The sequence below is a fragment of the Gigantopelta aegis genome, chromosome 3 (genome assembly GCF_016097555.1).
Source record: "Gigantopelta aegis isolate Gae_Host chromosome 3, Gae_host_genome, whole genome shotgun sequence".
Classification (NCBI taxonomy): Eukaryota; Metazoa; Mollusca; class Gastropoda; order Neomphalida; family Peltospiridae; genus Gigantopelta; species Gigantopelta aegis.
Window position 1 is genome coordinate 47,124,364 of NC_054701.1, and position 24,633 is coordinate 47,148,996.

At 39.5% G+C, this 24,633-nt stretch overlaps 1 protein-coding gene across 1 annotated transcript; it reads left to right on the forward strand.

Moving 5' to 3' along the window:
• Window positions 1-21,695: 21,695 nt before the first annotated feature.
• LOC121368675 (glycine-rich cell wall structural protein-like) lies at window positions 21,696-23,165 on the forward strand. The gene has a single exon (XM_041493414.1). It carries the CDS (start codon window positions 21,696-21,698, stop codon window positions 23,163-23,165), a length of 1,470 nt encoding a protein of 489 aa, XP_041349348.1.
• Window positions 23,166-24,633: the final 1,468 nt, after the last annotated feature.

Consider the following 24,633-nt stretch of genomic DNA (forward strand, 5'->3'; position numbering starts at 1 on the left):
GTACTTGTGAAAAACAAGTACTCAAATTTTGTGTGGAACTAGGGTAGTCATAGATGTTACCCATTATCTCAGAAATGAGCAGCTTGACCCCCAATGTTTTCTGATTCACTTTAAGGGTGAGGGGTGGTAGTATTTGTATCCATGGCATTTATGTCGATTGATACGCTGCAGGTAGGAGTTTTAGCCACATATGTTACTATTGTCGTCTATGGGATTTGATTTGGTAGTATACACCCTAAAGGTGGCTCTTTATCACAATTACATCTACATCTGCATGTAGATATGAAAGCCATTCATGTATTCGTAAAGGATAGCCAGTACTGTGGTTTTATACTTTTAAACAGATTTGATCTTATTCATATATTTACAATATTTAACATGTTATCAAATAAATTTAACATGTTAATATTTGTTAATCATATGTTAATATGATAATTATATGGCTATTATTTCCCATGTATAGCAGTTCAGTTTGATAATCACTGTAGGATTAACAATGCCTTTGTTGTCATCTGTGATATGAGGTACAGTGAAACTCCTTTAAACCGGATATCATCTGGACCAGGCAAAAAGTCTGGTTTAGAGAGGTTCTCTCTTCCATACAAATATTCAGAAAAGGGCCGCTAAAAACATCCGGTTTTGAGGGAATACTGGTTTACAGAGGGTCCGGTTTTGAGAGGTTTCACTGTAGTTGCTTTATTTTTCTAATATCATTTATATTATACTCATGCAATATACATTTGTATATGTACCGGTACATAACATGCACGTGTATTTTATTTGTATTTATTCCCAAGTACAGTTCATTTTTGTATTTCAAGCAGATGTTGATCTTGAATATCTGTATTTTATGCTTGTCTTCTTTCCAATATATTTGGCTGGTACCCACATGTATTATTGTTGGCAGCTATTTGTCGTGATACATGTACCTTTAAATGTCCTCTGTTGACAGATTTTAGTTCTGATCAGAAATCCTAATAAGTGTTTATACCTTTAGCATTCGAGACCAATATCTACATCTTTTGTCCTCATCAGTTGACTGGCATATTTGAACTTGAAAATAGTGTTGAATGTAGGTTAATCATTTCCTAGCTTTGTGGAATTGACGTATGCTGTTTAGAGTACATTGTTTTATCATTTTATTAGTTGGAAATTTTTTTAAATAATAAAATGCTATTCTCTATATGTTTTTTTTTTTTTTTTAAGTCTTTCATATGGTTTTGACATTAATTTATTTGGGGCTGGTTGCCATTGGTAAAGTGCTTGTCCGATGTACATTTGTTCTGGGATTGACTCATTGGGCTATTTCTCGTTCAAGCCTTGGTATGTGCTAACCTGTCTGTTGGATGGTGCATATAAAGGATGCCTTGCTACTAATGGACAAAGGTATATGTAGTGGGTTTCTTCTCTAAGACAACATGTATATGTTAAAATTACCGAATGTTTGACATCCAATAGCTCTAATGATGTCGTTAAACAAAGCAATTATAATTTTGATACAAACGTTTAAAACATCCATTGGTCTCTCTCTGTTATACATATACATTGATTACCAATTGAAGTTAAACTTCAATTTTCTGTGTTTGAGACAATCAAATAATTCCACATCTTAGTAAAATTACAAGACAGTATCTTTTTATCAGGGGATAGCCCAGTGATAAAGCATTCACTTAATACGCGGTTGGTGTAAGATCGATCCCCGTCGGTGGACCCTTTGTGCTATTTCTCGTTCCAGCCAGTACTCCACAACTGGTGTAACAAAGGCCGTGGTATGTACTATTCTGTCTGTGGAATGGTGCATATAAAAGATCCCTTGCTGTTTATCGAAAAGAGTAGCCCGTGAAGTGTCGACAGCAGGTTTCCTCTCTCAGTATCTGTGTGGTCCTTAACCATATGTCTGATGCCATATAACCGTAAATAAAATGTGTTGAGCGTATCCTTAAATAAAACACTTCCCTCCTTTTTATCGGTCAAATGAAGGTGACAACAGATTAGATGCCAGGATGGTAATGATACCAGTGTAACATACACCAGCCTTATCTGGCTCTTATGTAAATTACTGTTTTCTAAAACTCGCTTACTTTGATATTCTCAAATAAAAAGTTCACACTCAAATGGTGTACCCTGCAAGATCCCATTTGTCATGTAAGGTCTTTAATGGTCTTGTCATTTCTACATGTAGATATATTACAAAACCATAATTGGCGGTGTTATCTGCAAGGGAACACAATTAGTAGGGTCAAAATAAGCTGAAAATACCCCAAAACCTAAAAAAATTGCAAGAAAACGTTTTATGATATTTTTTTGTACTATTATATTTGGAGTACATCATATCAAAAGTTGGACGATATTGGACCACTGGAAAGGGTCAAAACATGACGTCAAAGAAAGATGGCTGCCAAGGGAGGAAAATGCAAATATCTACTATTAGCTGATGGATTCTACCGTTTCCAACCTTTTTAAGTTCACAAACTATTTTTTAGCATTAGTAGAAAGTATATAAATCATTGCTGAACTAGAAACGTGACGTCATCCTAATGTGACGTCCAAATCTGACGTCATCCACGACGTCACTTCAGTCGCTTGTAAAATATGTCATATTCGTGAAATGATGACACACGCAGTCATCGCTGCGACCTCCGTAGAACAGTTTCTTTCATGATTTTGAATGTGATACTGCATTGATGATGATCTTACCCCAACCACATCATTTTAGGTAAACTTTTCATTATAGTTTCATTCGCAGGAATAGACCACGTACATATATGATGAACAACAACAGCTAGTGACATATACTGCCGTTGCAATTTCAGGGCTTGAAAATGAGCACAAATCAAGCAAAATGTCCTTTATGCCAGAAGGAATTAGATAATGAAGACTACGTTAAAATTGGTAAAAAGGGAGCCGAAGGTATTAACAATTCAAGTATCAAGAGAGGTGATGACATCATTGTAGCAGATGGAACTGTAGTGCACAAATCGTGTCGTTTGAATTACATCAATAAAAAAGATATTGCAATACACAAGAAAACTAAGTTGTGTTCTACCCCATCTCTCAAACGAAGTGCGCGTCTTTCAGTTGGCCCTTACAGTAGCAAAACGGACTGCTTATTCTGTGGGAATAAAGTTGTGAAGTTAAATCAGGGCACCAAACTTGCTAATTGTGATGACTATAGCTGTGTAAAAACAGATTCATTTGTAGATAAAATATTGGTCAGCTGTACGAGACGTAGTGATGAATGGGCATTTACTGTCAAAGGACGCGTTGAATATTATGGCGGAGATTTGCATGCAGCAGACTGTTTGTACCATCATTCTTGTGATGTACATTTTCGCACTTTTCGGGATATTCCTATGCAGTATAGGGTAGATCCTAGTGGTAGTAAACGGAAAAAAGTTGGGAGACCAAGGGACACGGACCAGAAACAAGCATTTCTTAAGATGTGTGCTTTCTTTGAGGACAATGATGAAGAACAGTTTACTATTAGCGACCTTGCAAATAAAATGAAGGAGTATTTAAATAATAACGAGTCTGTTGTCTATGGGAATCAGTATCTAAAGACCCAAATGATGAAACACTAAGGAGACTCGATATTTGTAGCTGAAGGTGAGGGGATACATGACATTGTGACTTTCCATGAAAAGACTGGACGAATCCTTCGAAGTTACTTCAGCATGCCGAATGAAGATGATGAGGAAGCCCAGAAGAGAGCCATAATAGAAACTGCCGCTAGACTCCTCAAAAGTGATATTAAAGCTATGACTATGCTTGTGAATGACGAGTATCCAAATGCTTCAGAACTAAAACTAGAGCCTGCCTTGCAATATGTACCAGAAAGTTTGCGGACTATGCTTCGGCACCTTTTCGTTGGAAAGGACACTTGTAAAAAAGTGGCAAGTATTGGCCAGTCCATCGTTCAAACAGTTCGTCCAAGGATTGCCATATCATCTTTACAGATTGGGCTCGCAGTGCAGTTGCACCATATATTCAGATCTCGATTCCTGATAGACAGTTTGTCTACTATGGGGTTTTGCTCTTCATACTCTGAAGTGCAAAGGTTTGAGGAGAATGCCGCTTGTTCAGTTGCACCCGATGTCTTAGGTAGAGGTTACGATGATATGATGTTGTTATTTGCGGCAGATAACGTCGATCACAACATAGTTACCCTAAATGGAAAAGGCACTTTCCATGGAATGGGGATGATTGTAGCCACAACACCAGGAAACCAAGTTAATCACATGATTCAAAGGCGAAATATATCTGACTTGAAACTCATTGATATGACAAAGGTTGACATTAAGGAATACCGTTGGGCAAAAAACATCCGTCGCAATGTTGAATTTCAGCGTTTGCCAAGTGCATTTGATCATAACATTGATCTATTGTGGGAGATGTCCATTCGATTCAGGCAAACTTCACCCAATTGGCAGGGAATGATGCATCTGTTACACAAGGAATGTGTTCATCCTGGCCAGTCTTCCATAGTCTTCCTACCAATGATTGACTTGTACTCTGGAGACAAGACATGTATCTTCTCTACACTTGAGTACATATGCAAGCTCGCTGGTAAACACAACGTCCCACCAATCATTACGTTCGACCAGCCGCTGTTTTGGAAAGCTTCAGAGATTATAAACGAGGTATCAGACAACAGTCCATTAAGAGATGTTGTGTTGTTATTAGGGAGCTTCCATACATTCATGAATCTTTTGGGGGCCATAGGAACACTGATGGATGGGAGTGGTCTGAGGGACATCATGGAGACAATATACGGTGGAAATGCAGTAATACATATGATGACTGGAAAAGCTGTGCAGCGAGCATTTCGTGGGCATCTTCTTGTTGATCAGTGCCTTACAGATCTAATTGTAGCTAAATTCATTGATGATTTCCCAGGCACTGCAAATCACTTGAAAGAACTTGAATGGTTATACACTAAACTGAAGACTGGTGAAATTGATTTGGATTATTTGCTGAAGTCTGATTGTATCAAAAGGATTGATGATGCGCTGACCTTGAAAAAAGGTGAATTATCAGATTATTCGAAAACAAGTAAACTATGGCTGAATTATCAGCAAATGCTTGGAGTTGCCAGGGAACTAATCGAGGCCGACCGTACAGGATCACGGAAAATGCACCTCCATGCTATATCCGATTGTCTACCCATATTCGCAGCGGCAAATTACCTCAAGTCTGGCTATTTATACCTTCAGAAGATGAACGCATTGGAAACTGACAACCCTGCAGTTTATCAGAAGTTCACAAATGGATTCCATGTCATCAGACGCACCAACCAGTATTGGGCTGGTCTTAGTTCAGATCTAGTGATTGAACAAACACTGATGAGGTCCCTTAAAAGTACAGGAGGGCTTACACGAGGAAGTGGCATGACAGAACATCAGAGAGCTGTTTGGACAATGTCTTCCACTGTAACATCAGTTTACAATTATGCCATGCAGGAATTCACTAGGAATGTCTATACTATCAGCGAACAGCATAAAGAGACAGCCGTTTCAAGGATGACCAGAGATGAAGTGGACTCGAAGAAAATTGCAGAAAAACTTGGACGTGTTTCTCCATTCTCTGATAATGCAAAATTACGCAATATAATAACTGGAATCAGTGCCAATGAAGATGTAAATGTGCATGACCTTTACGCAGTAGGCAGTGATGTAGTGAAAAAGATGGAAGGACAGTCTGTGTTTTCATATTCGCACAAACGAAATACAAAAGTCAGGACACTAGCAACTGCCCGGGCCATCAAGGTTAGTGAGGACAGAACAGTAGATCCAGCTCTATTATTTCAAAGATTCATTGTAGTATCACAGTCGGGTGATCTCTGCCTTAATGATGTAATGAGCTACGAACTTTGCCCATACGCAAACCTGATAAGGCACAACTGGTGGAAGCATTGAGGAATCATGTCGCTGCCCTATCTGATGATGCAGTTTGTCAGGCTATTCCAGACACCGAGCACTATGTTCTAGATGGAGGATCTCTTCTACATCGTTTAAAATGGAATGAGAGATCCACGTACAGTTCAATTGCTGATACATATGCGTCATTCACTTTGAATCACTATGGTAGTGCCACTGTTGTTTTTGACGGTTATGGCGAAGGGCCAAGCATAAAGGACAACACACATCAGCGACTTGGTGTAAATAAGATCACAAATATAGTCAACATATCAGATGCAACTAAGTTCGTTGGGAAAAAGGAGGATTTCCTTTCAAACGAGACAAACAAACAGACTATGATTGATCTCATTGCTGGCTGCTTACGGCACAAAGGCTGTGATGTCATCCAGGCTGAGGGAGATGCAGACGTGGATATAGTACAAGCAGCCATTTCTATGTCTTCCTACAAGTCTACAACTCTCATCGGGGAAGACACAGACTTGTTGATCCTCCTCCTGTATCATGCAAAGGTTAAGGATTGCAAGGATATCTACTTTCGCTCAGACAAATCCACACCATATGTTTATAACATTGGGGTTCTAAAACAACTACTAAGTGATAGAGTATGTGTTGATCTTCTGTTTACCCATGCATTTACCGGATGTGATACAACGTCCAGGATATTTGGGATTGGAAAAAAACCCTGTTTCCAAAGGATCATCAAGGATGATTCGGTCTTACGTAGTTGCTCAACAGTCATTTGTTCACCCAAGAATGACAAAGTTGCTGTGGAAAATGCTGGCTCCAGGGCAATGATTTCATTGTTCGGTGGCAATCAAAGTGACTCCCTGGAATCCATGAGGTATAGTTTACTTTGTAAGAAGGTTGCAACAGCTAAGACCTTCGTCACACCAGAACGACTTCCTCCAACGGCTTCAGCCACGAAATTTCACTCTCTGAGGACGCACTATCAAATTATGGTGTGGATGGGCACTAGTGAGGGTATGGACCCGACTGAATGGGGTTGGGATGTTCATTGCGAAAGATTAGTTCCGATTATGATGGATAAGAATCCTGCTCCTGACATTCTACTTCAGATGATTCACTGCAACTGTTCAGCTGGTTGTAACACACTCAGATGCAGCTGTAGAAAGCAGGGAATGGATTGTACAAGTGCCTGTGGACGTTGCCAGTATAGCAATTGTGATAATATGTCACAGGAGCCAATATCAGATGAAGAGGAACAAGACTGATCTGGTGGGTTATTATCAAAGTAGGAACAATGGCTAGAGATATGTTATTTTGCAAATTTGGGGGTTCTCCTCCTCGTCATGCCAGTGGCGGATCCAGGATTTTCTATAAGGGGGGAGCGGGTGCAGATGTGCCGTAGATGCGATTTCCTGCAATCTTGAGAGTAAAATATAACGTAAAAAATAAAACGTCTGCCGCGAATAGGGGACCGTGCGCCCCCACCCCCTCCCCCGGATCCGCCACTGCATGCCGGCATAAGGAACACCATGATGCTATAGAATAATTCTCATACAAAGATATTAGTTTATGTAAGTACTGTTCATACTTACAATGGTTTGAAACAGTGGAACTCAGCAGAAATCGTAAATATTAGTCATTGTTTTAGCCCAGCAACCATTTTCTTTTGACGTCATGTTTGACCCTTTTCCGGTGGTCCAATTCTGTCCAACTTTTCATATGTTGTTCTCCAGACTCAACAACACATAAAACCATCAAAAAACTTTTCTTGCAATTTGTTTGGGGTTAGGCGCCATATTGACCCTACTAAATTTAGATCAGTAGTAGAGCATTTGTCTGAGGTGTGATGGGTTGTAAGATCGATCACCGTCAATGTATTCCATTTTCCCCATGGCACATTGACGGCCATGTACTGAGCTGTTTATTGGAAAGTGCATAAAAGACTCTCTCTCTCTCTCTCTCTCTCTCTCTCTCTCTCTCTCTCTCTCTCTCTCTCTCTCTCTCTCTCTCTCTCTCTCTCTCTCTCTCTCTCTCTCTCTCAAAACAGTCGTAGTTTTTAAATTATGCTGAGGTATCGTTACACAAATATTGCTTTCCTGTCACCCTGACACTGTTTACAATGGCTGCCGGTTTGTTGTTATCTTCCCATTTGGTTGTCCAAAATCTGGAAATTTGACCGTGCAAGTAGTCTGCTGTTTGACTGTGATCATTTCATGGCAGACAGCTATGAAGTGGTAACTATTTGACTGAAGTGACAGGGGATAGCATGTAGTTTGTAAACATGTGTAACTTGTTGACATTGAAGACTTGTTTGTGGTAATTCTGGCCCATGCAAAAGTAGTACTTTTTGTGTAAAATTGGTGTACTCCGGCCTGGTTTAGAGGGTGTGTCTGTTTAAACCAATATGCTGGGAGAAAGAACTGGACAACAGGGGTTGTCCTTTTCAGGGTGTGGTCCCCCAGGTACATACAAAACGTCACAGGCCTGCTGATATTAATAAAAATGTTATAGCCACTAAGGCTATATAGAAACATATAGCGAAATTAATTGTGGTCTGAGGCCTGATATAGAAAAGAAAGAAATGTTTTATTTAACGACGCACTCAACACATTTTATTTACGGTTATATGGCGTCAGACATATGGTTAAGGACCACACAGATTTTGTGAGGAAACCCGCTGTCGCCACTACATGGGCTACTCTTCCGATTAGCAGCAAGGGATCTTTTATTTGTGCTTCCCAAAGGCAGGATAGCACAAACCATGGCCTTTGTTGAACCAGTTATGGATCACTGGTTGGTGCAAGTGGTTTACACCTACCCATTGAATCTTGCGGAGCACTCACTCCGGGTTTGGAGTCAGTATCTGGATTAAAAATCCCATGCCTCGACTGGGATCTGAACCCAGTACCTACCAGCCTGTAGACCGATGGCCTGCCACGATGCCACCGAGGCCGGTAAGAGGCCTGATATAGTTCACACATTACACCGGTTAAATGCTTAATTCTGATGAAAGTATTATAACTAGAGAGGTGAAGTTAAACAGACTGATTGTGAATACCACAAGGAATATGAAAACTCATTTATTTATTTTCTAAATATTTTATTAAATTAAAAAACAATTTTTTTGAATTTATTAAAAATTAAAATTATGGTTTTGAGCTAATAATTTGGTAAAAAAGAGCAAAAGTTGGATTTTGTTGGTCAATATTGAGATGGGTTTTTTTTTTACATATTGAATTTTAATGAGTTTCTCAATTATTGCAATTGGACAGAAGATCTAAATATAATGAATATATCACTACTAAATGTAATTAAACACTTTAAATAAATAGTATACAGTTTTTAACAAGATTAAGTACTCTAATAATACATTTCACCTACATTTATGTAAATTACACGTTTCAGTCATTTTTCAAAAATGGTCTTTTATTCTTAGAAAATCTAATAGGCTAATATTCTATGCTGTCTGAATGTATTTATTGTGTTCAGTAATCAGATGCTGGTACACTTGTCAAGTTTATTGCAGAAAATGTGCCAAAAAGGTTAACATTTGGCTTGTAATACATATGGCAGAATAATCCATAATGCATATTCAGTGGTCATTACTACAAATATCCTTCCAATCAAGAAATACTACACTGAGGTATCCAAGTCACTGGCACATGATTACACTTGTTAACAGTTATCACTGGAAACTGAAAAATATGGTGCAAGTACCTCTTGGTAGGATTTATATCAGCATTTTGTGATTAAATCTTCATTTTCAAAGTTGTCATCAACAAAAAACATATGGTGTATACCTAAGTAACATCTGTAGGGCATATTCATATTAATATGCATTTATATGGGCTGTTTTTCCTTTTACAAAGTGGCTACATGTCTAATACAGTAAATGAAGTAGATTAAATAAATATAGCAGGTCAAAATTGAATCTGAGGCCTATCATGTCTAATTTTCCCTGAAATTAGTGTGTAAAAATCTGTTGCAAATGGCCCCAATTTTGTGACTTTCACCATCCCTCTGACACATTTTTAATAATGTACCATGAATTCAGTCACCAAATCTTTAATAAGCCTCCACTTATCATATCTAAAATGCAAAATGTTACAGTTTCAGAATTTAATTTTTTTCAAAAATTTAAATTTAAGTTTAATATTTCATTAAAAATGAAGTAAAATTTAATGATTGATTTTTTTTTCCTTTAAATATTTCAAAATCTTTCCAAGACAACACTGTGCAGATAAAACATATGTAGAAGAAAAAATAGCTGTTCATTGTATGAAGAAATTCCAACATTTGATAAAGTTATTACATTTTGAAGTTGGTGTCCCTCAAGTTCCCATTGCTAAAATTGGCCTTGGCAAGGCACTGTGGTAGGTGTTTTAACACAGCCTCTATATACTCTCATTTTAAAGGTGACATCCCAATACTTACTGAGCATTGCTTTAATATGTATATCATTGGAATGCATTAGTGTGGGCCAGTTTTTAGGGGGAAAAATGGACTGATAGGCCTCAGATTACAGTTATCTTCCCATTTGGTTGTCCAAATCCGGAATTTGACCGCGCAAGTAGTCTGCTGTTTGACTGTGATTATTTCATGGCAGACAGCTATGAAGTGGCAACTATTTGACTGAAGTGACAGGGGATAGCATGTAGTTTATAAACATGTGTAACTTGTTGACATTGAAGACTTGTTTGTGGTAATTCTGGCCCATGCAAAAGTAGTGCTTTTTGTGTAAAATGGGTGTACTCCGGCCTGGTTTAGAGGGTGTGTCTGTTTAAACCAATATGCTGGGAGAAAGAGCTGGACAACAGGGGTTGTCCTTTTCAGGGTATGTGTCCCCCAGGCAGGCAAAGGTACATACAAAACGTCACGGGCCTGCTGATATTAATAAAACTGTTATAGCCACTAAGGCTATATAGAAACATATAGCGAAATGAATTGTGGTCTGAGGCCTGTTGTGAGACCTAATTGTGTCGGACACATCCTAATTTATAGCACATGCGCAGGTAGCATTTGTCACGTCCCAAGCGTGGTCTTCCGGCGAAGTCATCAATTTTCCAGTTTTCTGTTCGTGTTTTTGTACTGCAGATTTATAAATTTCACCTTTTATTTGTGTCGACTCGGCATATTTACGGTTATATGGCGTCAGACATATGGTTAATGACCATACAGATTTTGAGAGAAAACCCGCTGTCGCCGCCACTACATGGGCTACTCTTTCCGATTAGCAGCAAGGGATCTTTTATTTTTGCTTCCCACAGGCAGGATAGCACAAACCATGACCTTTGTTGAACCAGTTATGGATCACTGGTCGGTGCAAGTGGTTTACACCTACCCATTGAGCCTTGCGGAGCACTCACTCAGGATTTGGAGTCGGTATCTGGATTAAAAATCCCATGCCTCGACTGGGATCCGAACCCAGTACCTACCAGCCTGTAGACCGATGGCCTAACCACGACGCCACCGAGGCCGCACAATGGTTTGGAATTACAACGCTTATTTATGTCTTAAACGCATGCAGTTAAAATGCTTAAACACCTGCGTTTAAAAAAATCTTGCTTCATAAATTCGTCCCATACTACCGGTATTTTTACATAAAAAAAGTAGTAACATTTTGAGGATCCTTTAGCAAAAATGTTATTTAAATTTCAATGAAACACGTACATCATCGTTTACTAACGCAGTGCATTTGAAAAGACTATAGTTTTATATGTGTTCATTTGGACATAGCTAAGACATACTCTATTTTTACACAAAAATTAGTAACTTTTGAGTGTTTTGCTACCAAATTTGTGGTCACCCAGCAGTTACAATTGGGCTACATGTAGGTCAGTGGTAAATCGTCGGGGTCGTAGAGTTGGTCGCCTTTAGAGGACCTGTCATCATTCCCAAGCCGTAAAAGTGCTCTGTCCTTGGGACATCTTGGGCCAAGACATACCTTGTAAACAAAATCAGTTTTGACTGCCATATAAAATAAAGATATCAAACGTTGTAACAGCCCAAATGTCCCATCTGCCCAATTGGGACAACTTGGCCTGGTGTTCGGACCCAAATATCCTAATCCGTAAAGTTCTCGGCCCTTGGGACATCTTGGGCCTTGTAAAAACTAAGTGTTGACTGTCAAATAAAATAAAGATATTAAACGCTGTAACAGCCCCAAATGTCCCAACTGCCCAATAACTGGGACATCTTGGACTGGTGTTCGGTCCAATATGTCCTAACTGGGACATCTTGGGCCGTTGGAACAGTTTGGGTTGCTACAAGGATATTAAATTGTCACAACTGTAAATATACATTTTTTTATAGTTGTATATAAAGATATTTTTCTGGCAATCAAAGCATTATCTTCCACGCCACGCCGCACACGCAAATGCTTTTAAAAGCACTTAAATATTGTGTCACACCACTAATATAAAGATATTTTTCAGCAAAGCACTACCTCCTCCACGCCGCGCACGCAAATGCTTTTGAAAGCAACGGACTATTGGGCCACACCACTAATGTAAATATATTTTTCTAGCAAAGCTGTGCACGCAAATGCTTTTAAAAGTACTGGAATATTGGGTCACACCACTTCAGAACCTTGTAATTAATGATTCTTTGATATAAGATATATATTACCTCCAAGCCACTGTACAAGTTTTTGGGGTCAGCGAAAGTGGGGATTAACAATATATTGTTGTTTGTGGACGAAACACATTGACGTGATTACCAATAAACCACGACGTCTCACAATAACAACAACAATAACCCAGTGTCTCTCCAACACTGGACACAGATTGGGTCTGTCACGATTTCCGATTTTCCCTCTCGGACATAATCACTTTATTGCTGGAGAATGGTATCCACAATTAGACAGGTGATTTGAAGACAATGACTTCCATACACCTGTGAACCACCTTTCGATATTGACACCGTGACATGGCTTATATAAAAAGACATCCTTCCCATTTAGCTTGTTGGCAAGGAAAAGGCTTGGCAAATATAGTGTCTGCTTGGTAAGTCATTGTAATATTTTAGTGCAATAATATTTGATACAGAGTACTTAAAAAAACGAACAGGAATTTGTTGGGTTTAAATTTCTTTTTTGCTTCATCTAGACCTGACTTTTACTAAAACTGTACAGAAACAAAATCGTTATTAGTCATAAATGCAAATATACTCTTCAAAACAAAGTAGGGGAACTCTATTAGACCGAACATACGTTTTGACCACAGACATCCTAGTAAAGAACGTCCAGGTCCGTTTATCAACACACCGAAACACATTCCATAGTTTGCGCATGCATCACGCAGTTGCCCCGTACACGTGCGTAGGATGTCATTCTCGATTTTGACAATTTCCAGGAAGGCCCATTAATCACTGTGGAACATGTTATCTGTCAATCCTTTTCATTCTGTTGATCATACAGCTGTTATTGTTTTGTTTTTAGTCATTTTTATTATTTGAATTTGCGATTTACTGATAAAAAAAATTATTTACGGTTATATGGCGTCGGACATATAGTGAAAGACCACACAGATATTGAGAGGAAACCCGCTTTCGCTACTTCATGGGCTACTCTTTTCGATTAGCAGCAAGGGATCTTTTATATGCACCATCCTACAGACAGGATAGCACATACCACGGCCTTTGATATACCAGTCATGATACACTGGCTGGAACGAGAAATAGCCCAATGGGCCCACCGACGGGGATCGATCCCAGACCGACCGCACAGCAAGCGAGCGCTGTACCACTAAGCTACGTCTCGCCCCTCTCAACTGTTCAAAGGCCGTGGTATGTGCTTCCCTGTCTGTAGGAAAGTGCATATGAAACATCATTGGCTGCATTAGAACAAATCGAGCGGGTTTTCTATGATGACTACGTGTCAGAATTACCAAATGTTTGACATCCAATAGCCGATGATTAATTTATCAGTGTGCTCTAGTGGTGCCATGAAACAAAACAAACTTTTAACTTTTTATGGAACCCGACTTTTAAATAAATCGAAGATGAGCGCGTGAACATATTTAGACAAATATAACGTTTGTGATCCCTACATGCACAAATGATTTAATGATGTTTTCTATGATTAATATTTTTAAATATAATCGATATTGTAACGTTTATTAACTCAAAAATATTTTCCTATATCCTTCCTTTCTTCCATGGAGTGTGGAATGTAGCACAGTGGCTAGGGCACTAATCTTTTGTCGTAGAATCGATGTCCCTTCGGTAAGTCCACTGAGGTATAAAAAACAGGTTTGTTTTATTTAACGACGCCACTAGAGCACATTGATTTTTTATCTTATTATCGGCTATTGGACGTCAAACATATGGTCATTCTGACACTGTTTTTTAGAGGAAACCCGCTGTCGCCACATAAGCTACTCTTTTACGACAGGCAGCAAGGGATATTTTATTTGCACTTTCCACAGGCAGGATAGCACAAACCATGGCCTTTGTTGAACCAGTTATGGATCACTGGTCGGTGCAAGTTGTTTACACCTACCCACTGAGCCCCGTGGAGCACTCACTCAAGGTTTGGAGTCGGTATCTGGATTAAAAATTCCATGCCTCGACTGGGATTCGAACCCAGTACCTACCAGCCTGTAGACCACTGAGGTATAATGTCTCGTTCCGTAAGCACATTAGTATAACTTATCGTTACAGCCAGTGTTCCACGACTAGGTAAATCAAATAATGTGATATATTTTGGTTCTTCTAACTGTAAAAAAAAAAGTACATAAAAATATTTCTTTTTCTTGACCTACGATCGGGTGATGGAAGTAGAAAAAACATCTCCCGCTTTTTGAAGTTGAAAATGCTTTAGGAACAAACGTTGAACGTTGCATACCTTTTCTCTATTCATCTTCAAAATATATGACTTTTTATGCATCGCCCTATAATATTATAGTTATATTACTACATATATCATTTAGACTGAGTTCAAGTCCATTAATTTCATGTCATTCATACATTAATCTCTTGTTATCTTGTCTCTAGATATAATGAAAGATCGTCTTGTTTGATGTGCATTCCTTTATGTCTTATTTATGTATATAGACATAATGGAATTTTACACTTAACGTTTTGCTTTTAACGATTCCATCTCACCGTCACATATTTTAATTTTTTTAACTCAAGTTTGTTTTGTTTAACGACACCACTTGAAAACATTGATTTATTAATCATCAGCTGTTGGATGTCAAATATTTGGTAATTTTGACATATAGTCTTACAGGAGAAACCCGTTACATTGTTCATCAGGTCAGGTCAGGTCAGAGTGTTTAACGTGCACATTCAGAACAAGCTGTTGTAGCGCACGCCTGTCCTGGGCACAGGTGCCGGCCTTGGCCGACTCCTCCGTTCAGGACAGGAATTTTTAGTTGTAGCAAGGGATCTTTTACATGCACCATCTCATAGACAGGATAGCACAGACCACGCTTTACCACCGGGCCACGTCCCACCCCTCACATTTTACAAATAATGCACAAAATAAAACACAACTATAGCTTTTTATAAACTTGTGATTTTGCTATCAACGGATATGTATGCAACATAAACAAATCTGCAAGCCATTTTGTTTGAGCACTTTGTAAGCCAGGATTCGACCCACTTTCATTGCTTTCATAAAAAGTAAACGAATATTTGTTTTAATACATCTCAACACATTTTATTTCGACATTTCGTCAAGAAGAAGATGGAGAAAATTAAACCCGCTGCCATGGTTTATAAACTATCTTTTCTATATTTTATATGTGCTTTCGTATAGACAAAACAGTATAGTGGGCCGTTTAACATGTATAGTACTTTACCCTATTGTGGGGGTAAGTTTGGAAATGTTATGGGGGAGGGAGAGTCTAGAGTTACGCAACGTTTTTAAAACATACATGTGATTTTTTTTTTTTTTTTTTTTTTGATTTTTTTCCGTTGGCGTCGTGGTTAAGCCATCGAACATAGACTGGTAGGTACAGGGTTCGCATCCCGGTACCGGTTCCCACTCAGAGTGAGTTTTAACGACTCTGTGGATTGGAGTAAGGCCACTACACCTTCTCCTCTCTCACTAACCACTAACAAATAACAACTAACCCACTGTCCTGAACAGACAGCCCAGATAGCTGAGGTGTGTGCTCAGGACAGCGTGCTTGGATATAAGCACGAAAATTAGTTGAAATTAAATGAAATGAATGAATGAATGATTTTTATTTTATGAAGTAAATTGCAATTAGTCATTGTCACTTTGTTCTTTAAAAACAATTTTCTGTCTACTATTTATTACCAATTCAAACAAACAGAAATAAAACAGAAAAATTATTTAATGTTGGTCAAATTACATCATATTCACAAGAAAAGCTGGGAGGCGGTATTTACAAGCGTTATGTAATGTTAGATAGTGGTCTTACCGTTGCAAAACGTTAAAGGGCGGAAAGGGGTGGGATATAAAAAATGCCAAATTTTACGTTACATAATTATTGAGCGGCCCTTACCACGCCCTTTGATGTACGGGGAAACCCGGACGGGTCCACCGATGGAAATCGATCCTACGAACTGTTGCACCTCAAATTTGCGCTGTATCATTGAGATATATCTCGACCCTACTTCGATAAAGTGGTAAAGCGCTCGCTTGATACGTGATCGATCTAGGATCGATCCCCGTCGGGCGGGACGTAGTCCAGTGGTAAAGCGCTAGCTTGATACGCGATCGGTTTAGGATCGATCCCCATCGGTGGCCCCATTGGGCTATTTCTCGTTCCAACCAGTGCTCCACAGCTGGTGTCACAAAGGCTGTGGTATGTACCATCCCTTGCTGGTAATCGAAAAGAGTAGCCCATGAAGTGGCGACAACGGGTTTCCTCTCTCAATATGTTTGTGGTCCTTAACTATATTATGTCTGATGCCATATAAGCGTAAATAAAATGTGTTGAGTGCGTCGTTAAATAAAACATTTTCTTTCTCCCTTCGATAAAAGATTGGAAACAGCATAATATACATATGTATCGAAGAGTGATATGTAAAGGCAAAATAGTTACACTTAGAACCATCAGTTCTAAATGTTTAAATTAATTATTAAAAGCACACAAAAACACTCACACCAAATAAACCACTAAAAATTGCTGCTTTGAACATATTATATGATGTTTTTATAACACATACAGCGTGTTTATGTCGCTGGTCGTGTGTTACGCTAATTGCATCATAAACGTTGACGTAGTTGGTGGTTTATGAACTGCCTTTGGCTACTTCACACTATTTGACTTTAATGTGGGGTTTTTTGACATTGTACATGATAACTTGACAGTGATGTTTGCAACAAAAATAAGTAAACATAATAGACAAAATTGCGTTTGACTGAAATAAACTTTGTGTGAATCACTGGCGCCACGCATACTCTTTCCACTGTCATTTTGAAACTTATAATGATTGAATTGTATTCTTTAAAATCTGTCAAGGGAAAGGAATGTTTTCTTAAAGGACACCCCGGTACAATGATTAATCTCTGGCTTTTTGGTGTATAACATGACAATCTAATTAAAATTAGCTCCAATGGTTAATTACTATTACCTGTGGATCTAACAGCACCCCGTTGGAGCTCATGTCCAGTTGACATTTCATTCGACCAATCAAAACCTTACTTACAAAATCTGAACAGAATTTAAAAACATTCGAAATGATTGGGGTGAAGTATGCCGGAAACTAATTTCAATATAAAATTTTATATAAAATTCGTTTTAAGACGACCAATCCCCCCACCCCACCCCCGTGATGGTATAGCCATAAAATCTGTTTATACTAGTATACAATCCAGAGTTTACTACTGCACTTTTCCCCCTGTCTTTTAATGTTGAAGTAGACCAACAAGTTTGCCTATTGCATAAATAATCTCGCCCGATATTTTTAGAATTTGTATGTCCCCGAATAACGCTATAAAAGGCGAAGTGTAATTGGTCGATATTTAAATTGTTATTTATAGACGAAATGTCACCTGGACATGGGAGTCCACGCAATGCTGTTAGATCTAATTTTAATCAGATTGATAACATGATAGATGAACTCCTTAGTTTTGAATCGTTTTAATTTTGTTTGTTTGTTTGTTTTTGTTTAACGAAACCACTAGAGCACATTGATTTATTAATCATCGGCTATTGGATGTCGAACATTTGGTAATTTTGACATATAGTTTTAGAGAGGAAACCCGCTATATTGTTCCATTAGCAGCAAGGGACATTTTGTATGCACCATCCCACAGACAGGATAGCACATACCACGGCCTTTGATATACCAGTCGTGATGCACTGGCTGGAACGAGAAATATCCTAATGGGCCCACTGACGGGGATCGATCCCAAACCGACCGCGCACTGTTGACATAATTTGCTATTTGAAATTGATGCCAAAATACTTCTAAAGTACAAATTTAACCGTAAACGTAAAGTGTCTATGTTTGTGAAATTAGCTCCCAAGTCTTAAAGTCTTGACAAAGTGTAAAAACCTGAATGCCAATGTCATGTCATGTCATGTCAATGCCATACAAAGATGTATGCAGCACAGATCAAACTTTACTACACTTTGAACTTTAAAAGATAACTCGATCTTGAAGAGGACGAGGAAATAGTTCGAGTTTCAGGGAGTTCGAGTTTTCGAAATCAATATATAAGAGCTCAAATCTGAAACTGCATTGCAGCTGGTTGATTTCGCTTAATATTGTAAGAAGCGTGCGCTTCGCTGCCTACTTCTGAACTCTAAAAACTATGCATCCACAGTTGAAAGGCGAATTAATATATCAGTCACCTCATAATTCTGTAATTATCACCCTAATCCTCGACAGCCAAGACCACTCGAGACAGGCGCGCTTCGCTTGTTTGACAATACATTCGTCTTTAAAATACTATCGGCAACGACAGTTTGATCAATCCACACACGTCGAGTTTTAGAGGTGCATACTCTATTAAATCTTTATGGCGGGACAAAAGAATTAGGTCGAGAGATCGAGGTTATCGAGTTTTCGAAGGTCGTTATTACTAGTTTGTATAGCAACTCGGCCGGGACCGTCGTTTCAGATCGAGAGATCGAAGTTTTCGAGAGATCGAAGGTGGAGTGATCGAAGTTTGACTTTGTGTGTGTGTGTGTGTGTATATATATATATATATATATATATATATATATATATATATATATATATATATATATATATATATATATATATATGGCATAATTATTTCACGAATAGACAAAGTCTCTAGCGCGAGATTTTAAATTTGCTCGGACTCTGTCTTGTTCAAAGATACGAGATTTGAAAAGTAACTGGTTTGTTTCTTTTGCAGAGACCGTTCCGCCGAATACTACATGGTTTATGCGCCGCTAGCAGTTTGAATCATACGTTCATTTGTAAACAAGCATTGGTAAGTTAAAATTAATGATGTCTCTAACTGATTTAAGTACTAGGAATTACTAACTATATCAACAGTTCTGATAATGATAACAAAACGAAAATTAACCCAAGGATAATTTTAGAGACTACGTGAACAGAGAAGTATGATTCCACGCTCACAGGCATTTCACTCTTGGCATTCCATTACTATTAAATCTTAAAATATAAGCCCCTTTTTCAAAATTCCTGTATCCGTCATTAAAGCTATAGCTCGCTTTGTGATCATTTTCAAAATTGTTACGTCACGAGTTATTACGATGACAAGAAATATATACAGAATGAAATCTAATTAGGACGTTTTTTTCATTTTAACATATATTTGTGCTCATATCCAATTAAGGTTGAAACATACTATTCTAGGCATATATCTCAGATACCTGGACTGGCTGTCCAGAACAGTGGGTTAATGGTTAGTTGTTAGTGACTGGTGGGAGAGATGTTGGTAGAGTGGCCCTACATCTACCCATTGAGTCATTAACCTCGCTTTTGGTGGGAGCCGGGATCAGGAGGTGAACCCAGTACCTACCAGCGTTACGTCCGATGGATTAACCACCACGCCACCGAGGCCGGTAATAAATGCATACATCTTGTTGTTCGTTTGTTTCTTTTTTTATATATATAATACAATAATGATCACTGCCAGGGCCGTAACCTGATCAAAATCCTAGTGGGGGCACTACCCTGAGATGTGTATGCTATTTTCTGGAGTGAAAAAAGAAGTGAGATTCACAGGGCGGCAACTGCCCCCACTGCCCCCCCCCCCCCCCCCCCCGGAGGGTACGGCCCTGACTGCATTTCTAAAGTAGTATTATTCTTTTGTAGATTTAATTATGGCGGTGTTACCTGTGACGGCGGTGTTAGTAATTCAGCTGACAATAGCTTGCCTTGCTCATTTTCCTGGAAGTAAGTTTCAGTTTCTTTTTATTGTTACATTTCTTTCTATTCTTTGTCTCTATACCTATGTTATATGCAATTAATGAACTGTATATGTAACGGCTGTTTATGTAAGTGTCTACTATGTTTATAAACGACTAAAATACACATTCCATTTCTATAAAGTTTTTGGTTTGAGCTAAATAAAATTGGAGAGCATCTGAATGCCTCTGTTTTCCCAACCCAACCCATGAAATAAAATAGCTGACGAATATTACGCTTTAAAAGGTTCCCTTCAACCATTACCTATAGTACAGTAAATGATCCTTTTGGGTTTTGCATTCCCCACCAAACTATGTTGAAGGAAATGGAAATGGTTAATTTCACGACGCACTCAACACATTTTATTTACGGTTATATGGCGTCGGACATATGGTTAAGGACCACACAGATATTGAGAGAGGAAACCCGCTGTCGCCACTTCATGGGCTGCTCTTTTTGATTAACAGCAAGGGATCTTTTATATGCACCATCCCATAGACAGGATAGCACATACCATGGCTTTTGATGTACCAGTCGCTGGAGCGATCAATAACCCAATGGGCTCACTGATCGGTCGATCGATCCCATACCGACCGCGCATCAAGCTAGCGCTTTACCACTGGGCTACGTCTCGCCCCTAAAAACTATCTTGAACAACTTTACGTTATGTTATTGTTTATTAAATGCATTTCCATTCAAACGATTGCTGATCTATTCTCGTAACCATGAAATTTGTTTCTTAATTGTATCTAAACGTAATAACGTGCGACTCCATGCACATGGACGATAATGGCTTATAGTGTTCACTTATCTTTATTCTTTAATTTTCAGGACGCTTTCCTATTGGACCATTCGGAAGAAAAATTATACCACTTCCTCATCATTTTCCCATAGGACCATTTGGAGGGAAAATAGGACCATTGCCTGGCCAATTCCCTATGGGACCGTGGCCTGCTTACTTTCCAGGCGGTCGTTTTCCATACGGAATACATCCATCTTTTTTCGGAGGACCAAGAGGTCCCGTGGTCTTCCCAAGGTTGCCAGTGCTTGGTATGGTTTTCAAAGGAAGATGGGGAGCTGCACCATACCCATCTCCGCAACAATCCATGCTTTCACCGTCTCCTGTGTTAGGTCCATATACCAGAGGCTCGGCATTTCTTCCAGAACTCCACAATCGTAACGGCCCCGTGTCATTTGGAACAGGTATTGGAGGAAGACGATACGGTAGTGCTGCTACAAGTGGGAGTGGGGTTGGTATAGGGATTGGCATCGGTGTTGGTGGTACAAGCGGAGGGAATATTGGACTTGGTGTAGGGGCTGGAATAGGCGCAAGTGGATCACCGGGTCTCGGTGGTTTAAACCCTACAGTTGGCAGGGGTAATGGGAACCACGCGAGACCTTCAGTTGGAACAAGGTTAGGAATAAGTGTGGGATCCGGAATTAAGTGAAATTGGAGGTTATGGTGTTGGTCTAGGGATGGGAATAGCGGGCAGAAATGGTGGTGGCGTTGGACGTGGAAGCAGGTTAGGCCTGGGCCCTGGATATTTCTCCAATCGTTTTGGTGTAGGACCAGGAAATGGACTTCGAGGAGCAAATGGTGGTCGTAGTGGGTCTGGAATAGGTGTCGGAGTAGGGATAGGTATATCTACAGCTGGAAATCGTGGTTTCCGTACAACTGGATATCCATTTAGGGGGGTTTCTGGAGCTGGCAGGTTTGGACTTGGATCCGGTATAGGAGTGGGAATTGCTCAGCGAAATATTAGAGGTCCCATACTTCTTCCGTCTGGTGGTTTTGGTTCTGCCGGTGCTAATTCCAGACTAAGAACAAGTGCTAGAGGTTTAGGAATTGGTACTGGTTTAGGAGTTGGATCTGGAATTAACATTGGAGCAGAGCGAGGGCGAGTCATCACACCACCAGGTGTTATGACCAATTTTGGGGAACCTATTTCTGGTACTGGTTCTAGATCAGGGAATGGTTTAGCCACAGGGTTTAGGGATAGAGGGTTTGCAAATGGTGGACAGATTAGAGGTGTGGGACACGCAGGTAATGGACTTCAAATAACTAGGGGTACCAGATCGGGAGTAGGTATTGGCGTAGGTGTAGGTGTTGGAATTGGTGTGGGTGGAGGGTCAAGCGTTAGAAGGTCAGGTGTTCAGGTTCCAGGGCTAATTGCTGACACTGGGTTTGGGATACCCACGTATGGTACAGGTATTAATGGAATTAGTGGTGTGGGGTTGGGGGTAGGTGCCGGTGGTTCAAATGTTGGTGTTGAAAGTGGCATTGGTGGACTACACACTAATGGTCAGATGATCGGTGGTGCTGGTGGTGGTAGTTTTGGTATGGGCGTTGGTTTAGGAGTAGAAATTGGGGGTACAGTTGACGTCTCTGGGAAAGAAACAACAGCTGGTAATATACTGTCTATGGGTGGATCAAATAACATCATAGAAGTTATTGGCCCATTTTTTGGATCGTCTGGGATTGGCACAGGGTCAAAGCTAATTCAAGGTTTTGATATATCAATGCTAGAGGTACAGGGGGTTGGCGCTGGTCCATATTCAAACACTGGCATGGTGAACGGAGGAGGCAATGGGATGGGTATTGTGATGGGTTCCACCAGTCAAGGTGGTAATGCACTTGGCATTCCATCAGGAATCGGACTCGGTTCACAATCTTCAGGTATGGGGACTGGAGGAAACGGGCATGCATCTGGAACATCAATAGGAGGTAATGGAGGTGGAAGTGCAGGCGGTGGTGTATTCGGGTATCTTGGTGGCGGTGGAGGAGGAGGAGGCTCCGGTTTCGTGGGAGATTTTGCCTCCAGTCTTGGACGAGATGTTCATCATCCTAGAGGATACAACGTTACTAATAACATAATAATAGGTCCCGACGCAGAGGTCTCGGAAAATTCGTTATTTGGAAACTCTGGACACGGCACAATTGTATAGCTCTTATATTAATATAGTTTGTGATTGACAGAACTGATTACGTGACGATTTAGTATTGTGTTGGCGGGTAATCCCAAGTTATCGCGCAAGTTTGTTGTACTTTTGTATTTAGCATGATGTGCAGTATTGTGTTTCATTGGAAAACGAATAAGTGTATTTTAAATTGACAGATCCTAGTTTTAAACCAGTAAACCGTATTTTTTAGTATTAGAGCCGTTTTTTATCACTAAAATCAAACATTGCTTAGATTTTATTGTATAAAATATCCATTTTCGTACATCCAAAATGTTTCTGGTCATCTTGGTTTTTATAATACCAGAACAGGCGTTTTTGATATTTTTAAAAACACACGTGCGTCTGAGAAGTAATCGCTATGAAAACGAGCTCCAATCTATTTTTAAAGGGCATTTCCCCATTCTAGTTTTTAAACAATTGTTTTGTTTAACGACACCACTAGAGCACATTGATTAATTAACCATCGGCTATTGGAAAGAAAGAAAGAAATGTTTTATTTAACGACGCACTCAACACATTGGCGTCAGACATATGGTTAAGGACCACACAGATGTTGAGAGAGGAAACCCGCTGTCGCCACTTCATGAGCTACTCTTTTCGATTAGCAGCACGGGATCTTTTATATGCACCATCCCATATGCAGGATAGCACATACCACGGCCTTTGATGTACCAGTCGTGGTGCACTGGCTGGAGCGAAAAATAGCCCAATGGGCCCACTGACGGGATCGATCCTAAAGCGACCGCGCATCGAGCGAGCGCTGTACCACTGGGCTACGTCTCGCCCCCGGCTATTGGATGTCAAACATTTGGTAATTTTGACACGTAGTCATCAGAGAAAACCCGCTACATTTTTCTAATGCTGCAAGGGATCTTTTACATGCACTTTCCCACTGACAGGAAATCACATACCACGGCCTTTGACCAGTTGTGGTGTTCCCTGTTTCAGCGTCACAGACTCTTGTTTAACTCATTTCCCGCTCCAGTCAGCGCACCACAACTGATACACCAAAGGCCGTGGTATAGGCTATCCTGTCTATGGGATGGTGCATATACAAGATCCCCTGCTAAATTGAAAAGAGTAGCCCATGAAGTGGCGACACCGGGTTTCCTCCCTCAATATCTATATGGTCCTTAAGCATATGTCCGACGCCAAATAACCTTAAATAAAATGTGTTGAGTGCGTCGTTAAATAAAACATTTCCTTCATTTAACTCTATTGTAACTTTTATCTAAATGTGTTTCAGGTTTGTAGATTAATTAACTTAGTGTCTGTTTGTACGGGTTGAAACTAGGGTCTGCGACTTTAAATAAAAAAAGTACATAAATACTAGTATATGCCACTTATGTGGAGCATGACAGAAGTTATCAGTTGTCGTTAATACTCCTGTTTTGTATATATTTATTTATTTATTTATTTATAAGTATTTTCTGGAACTGTTTATAAACGAGCG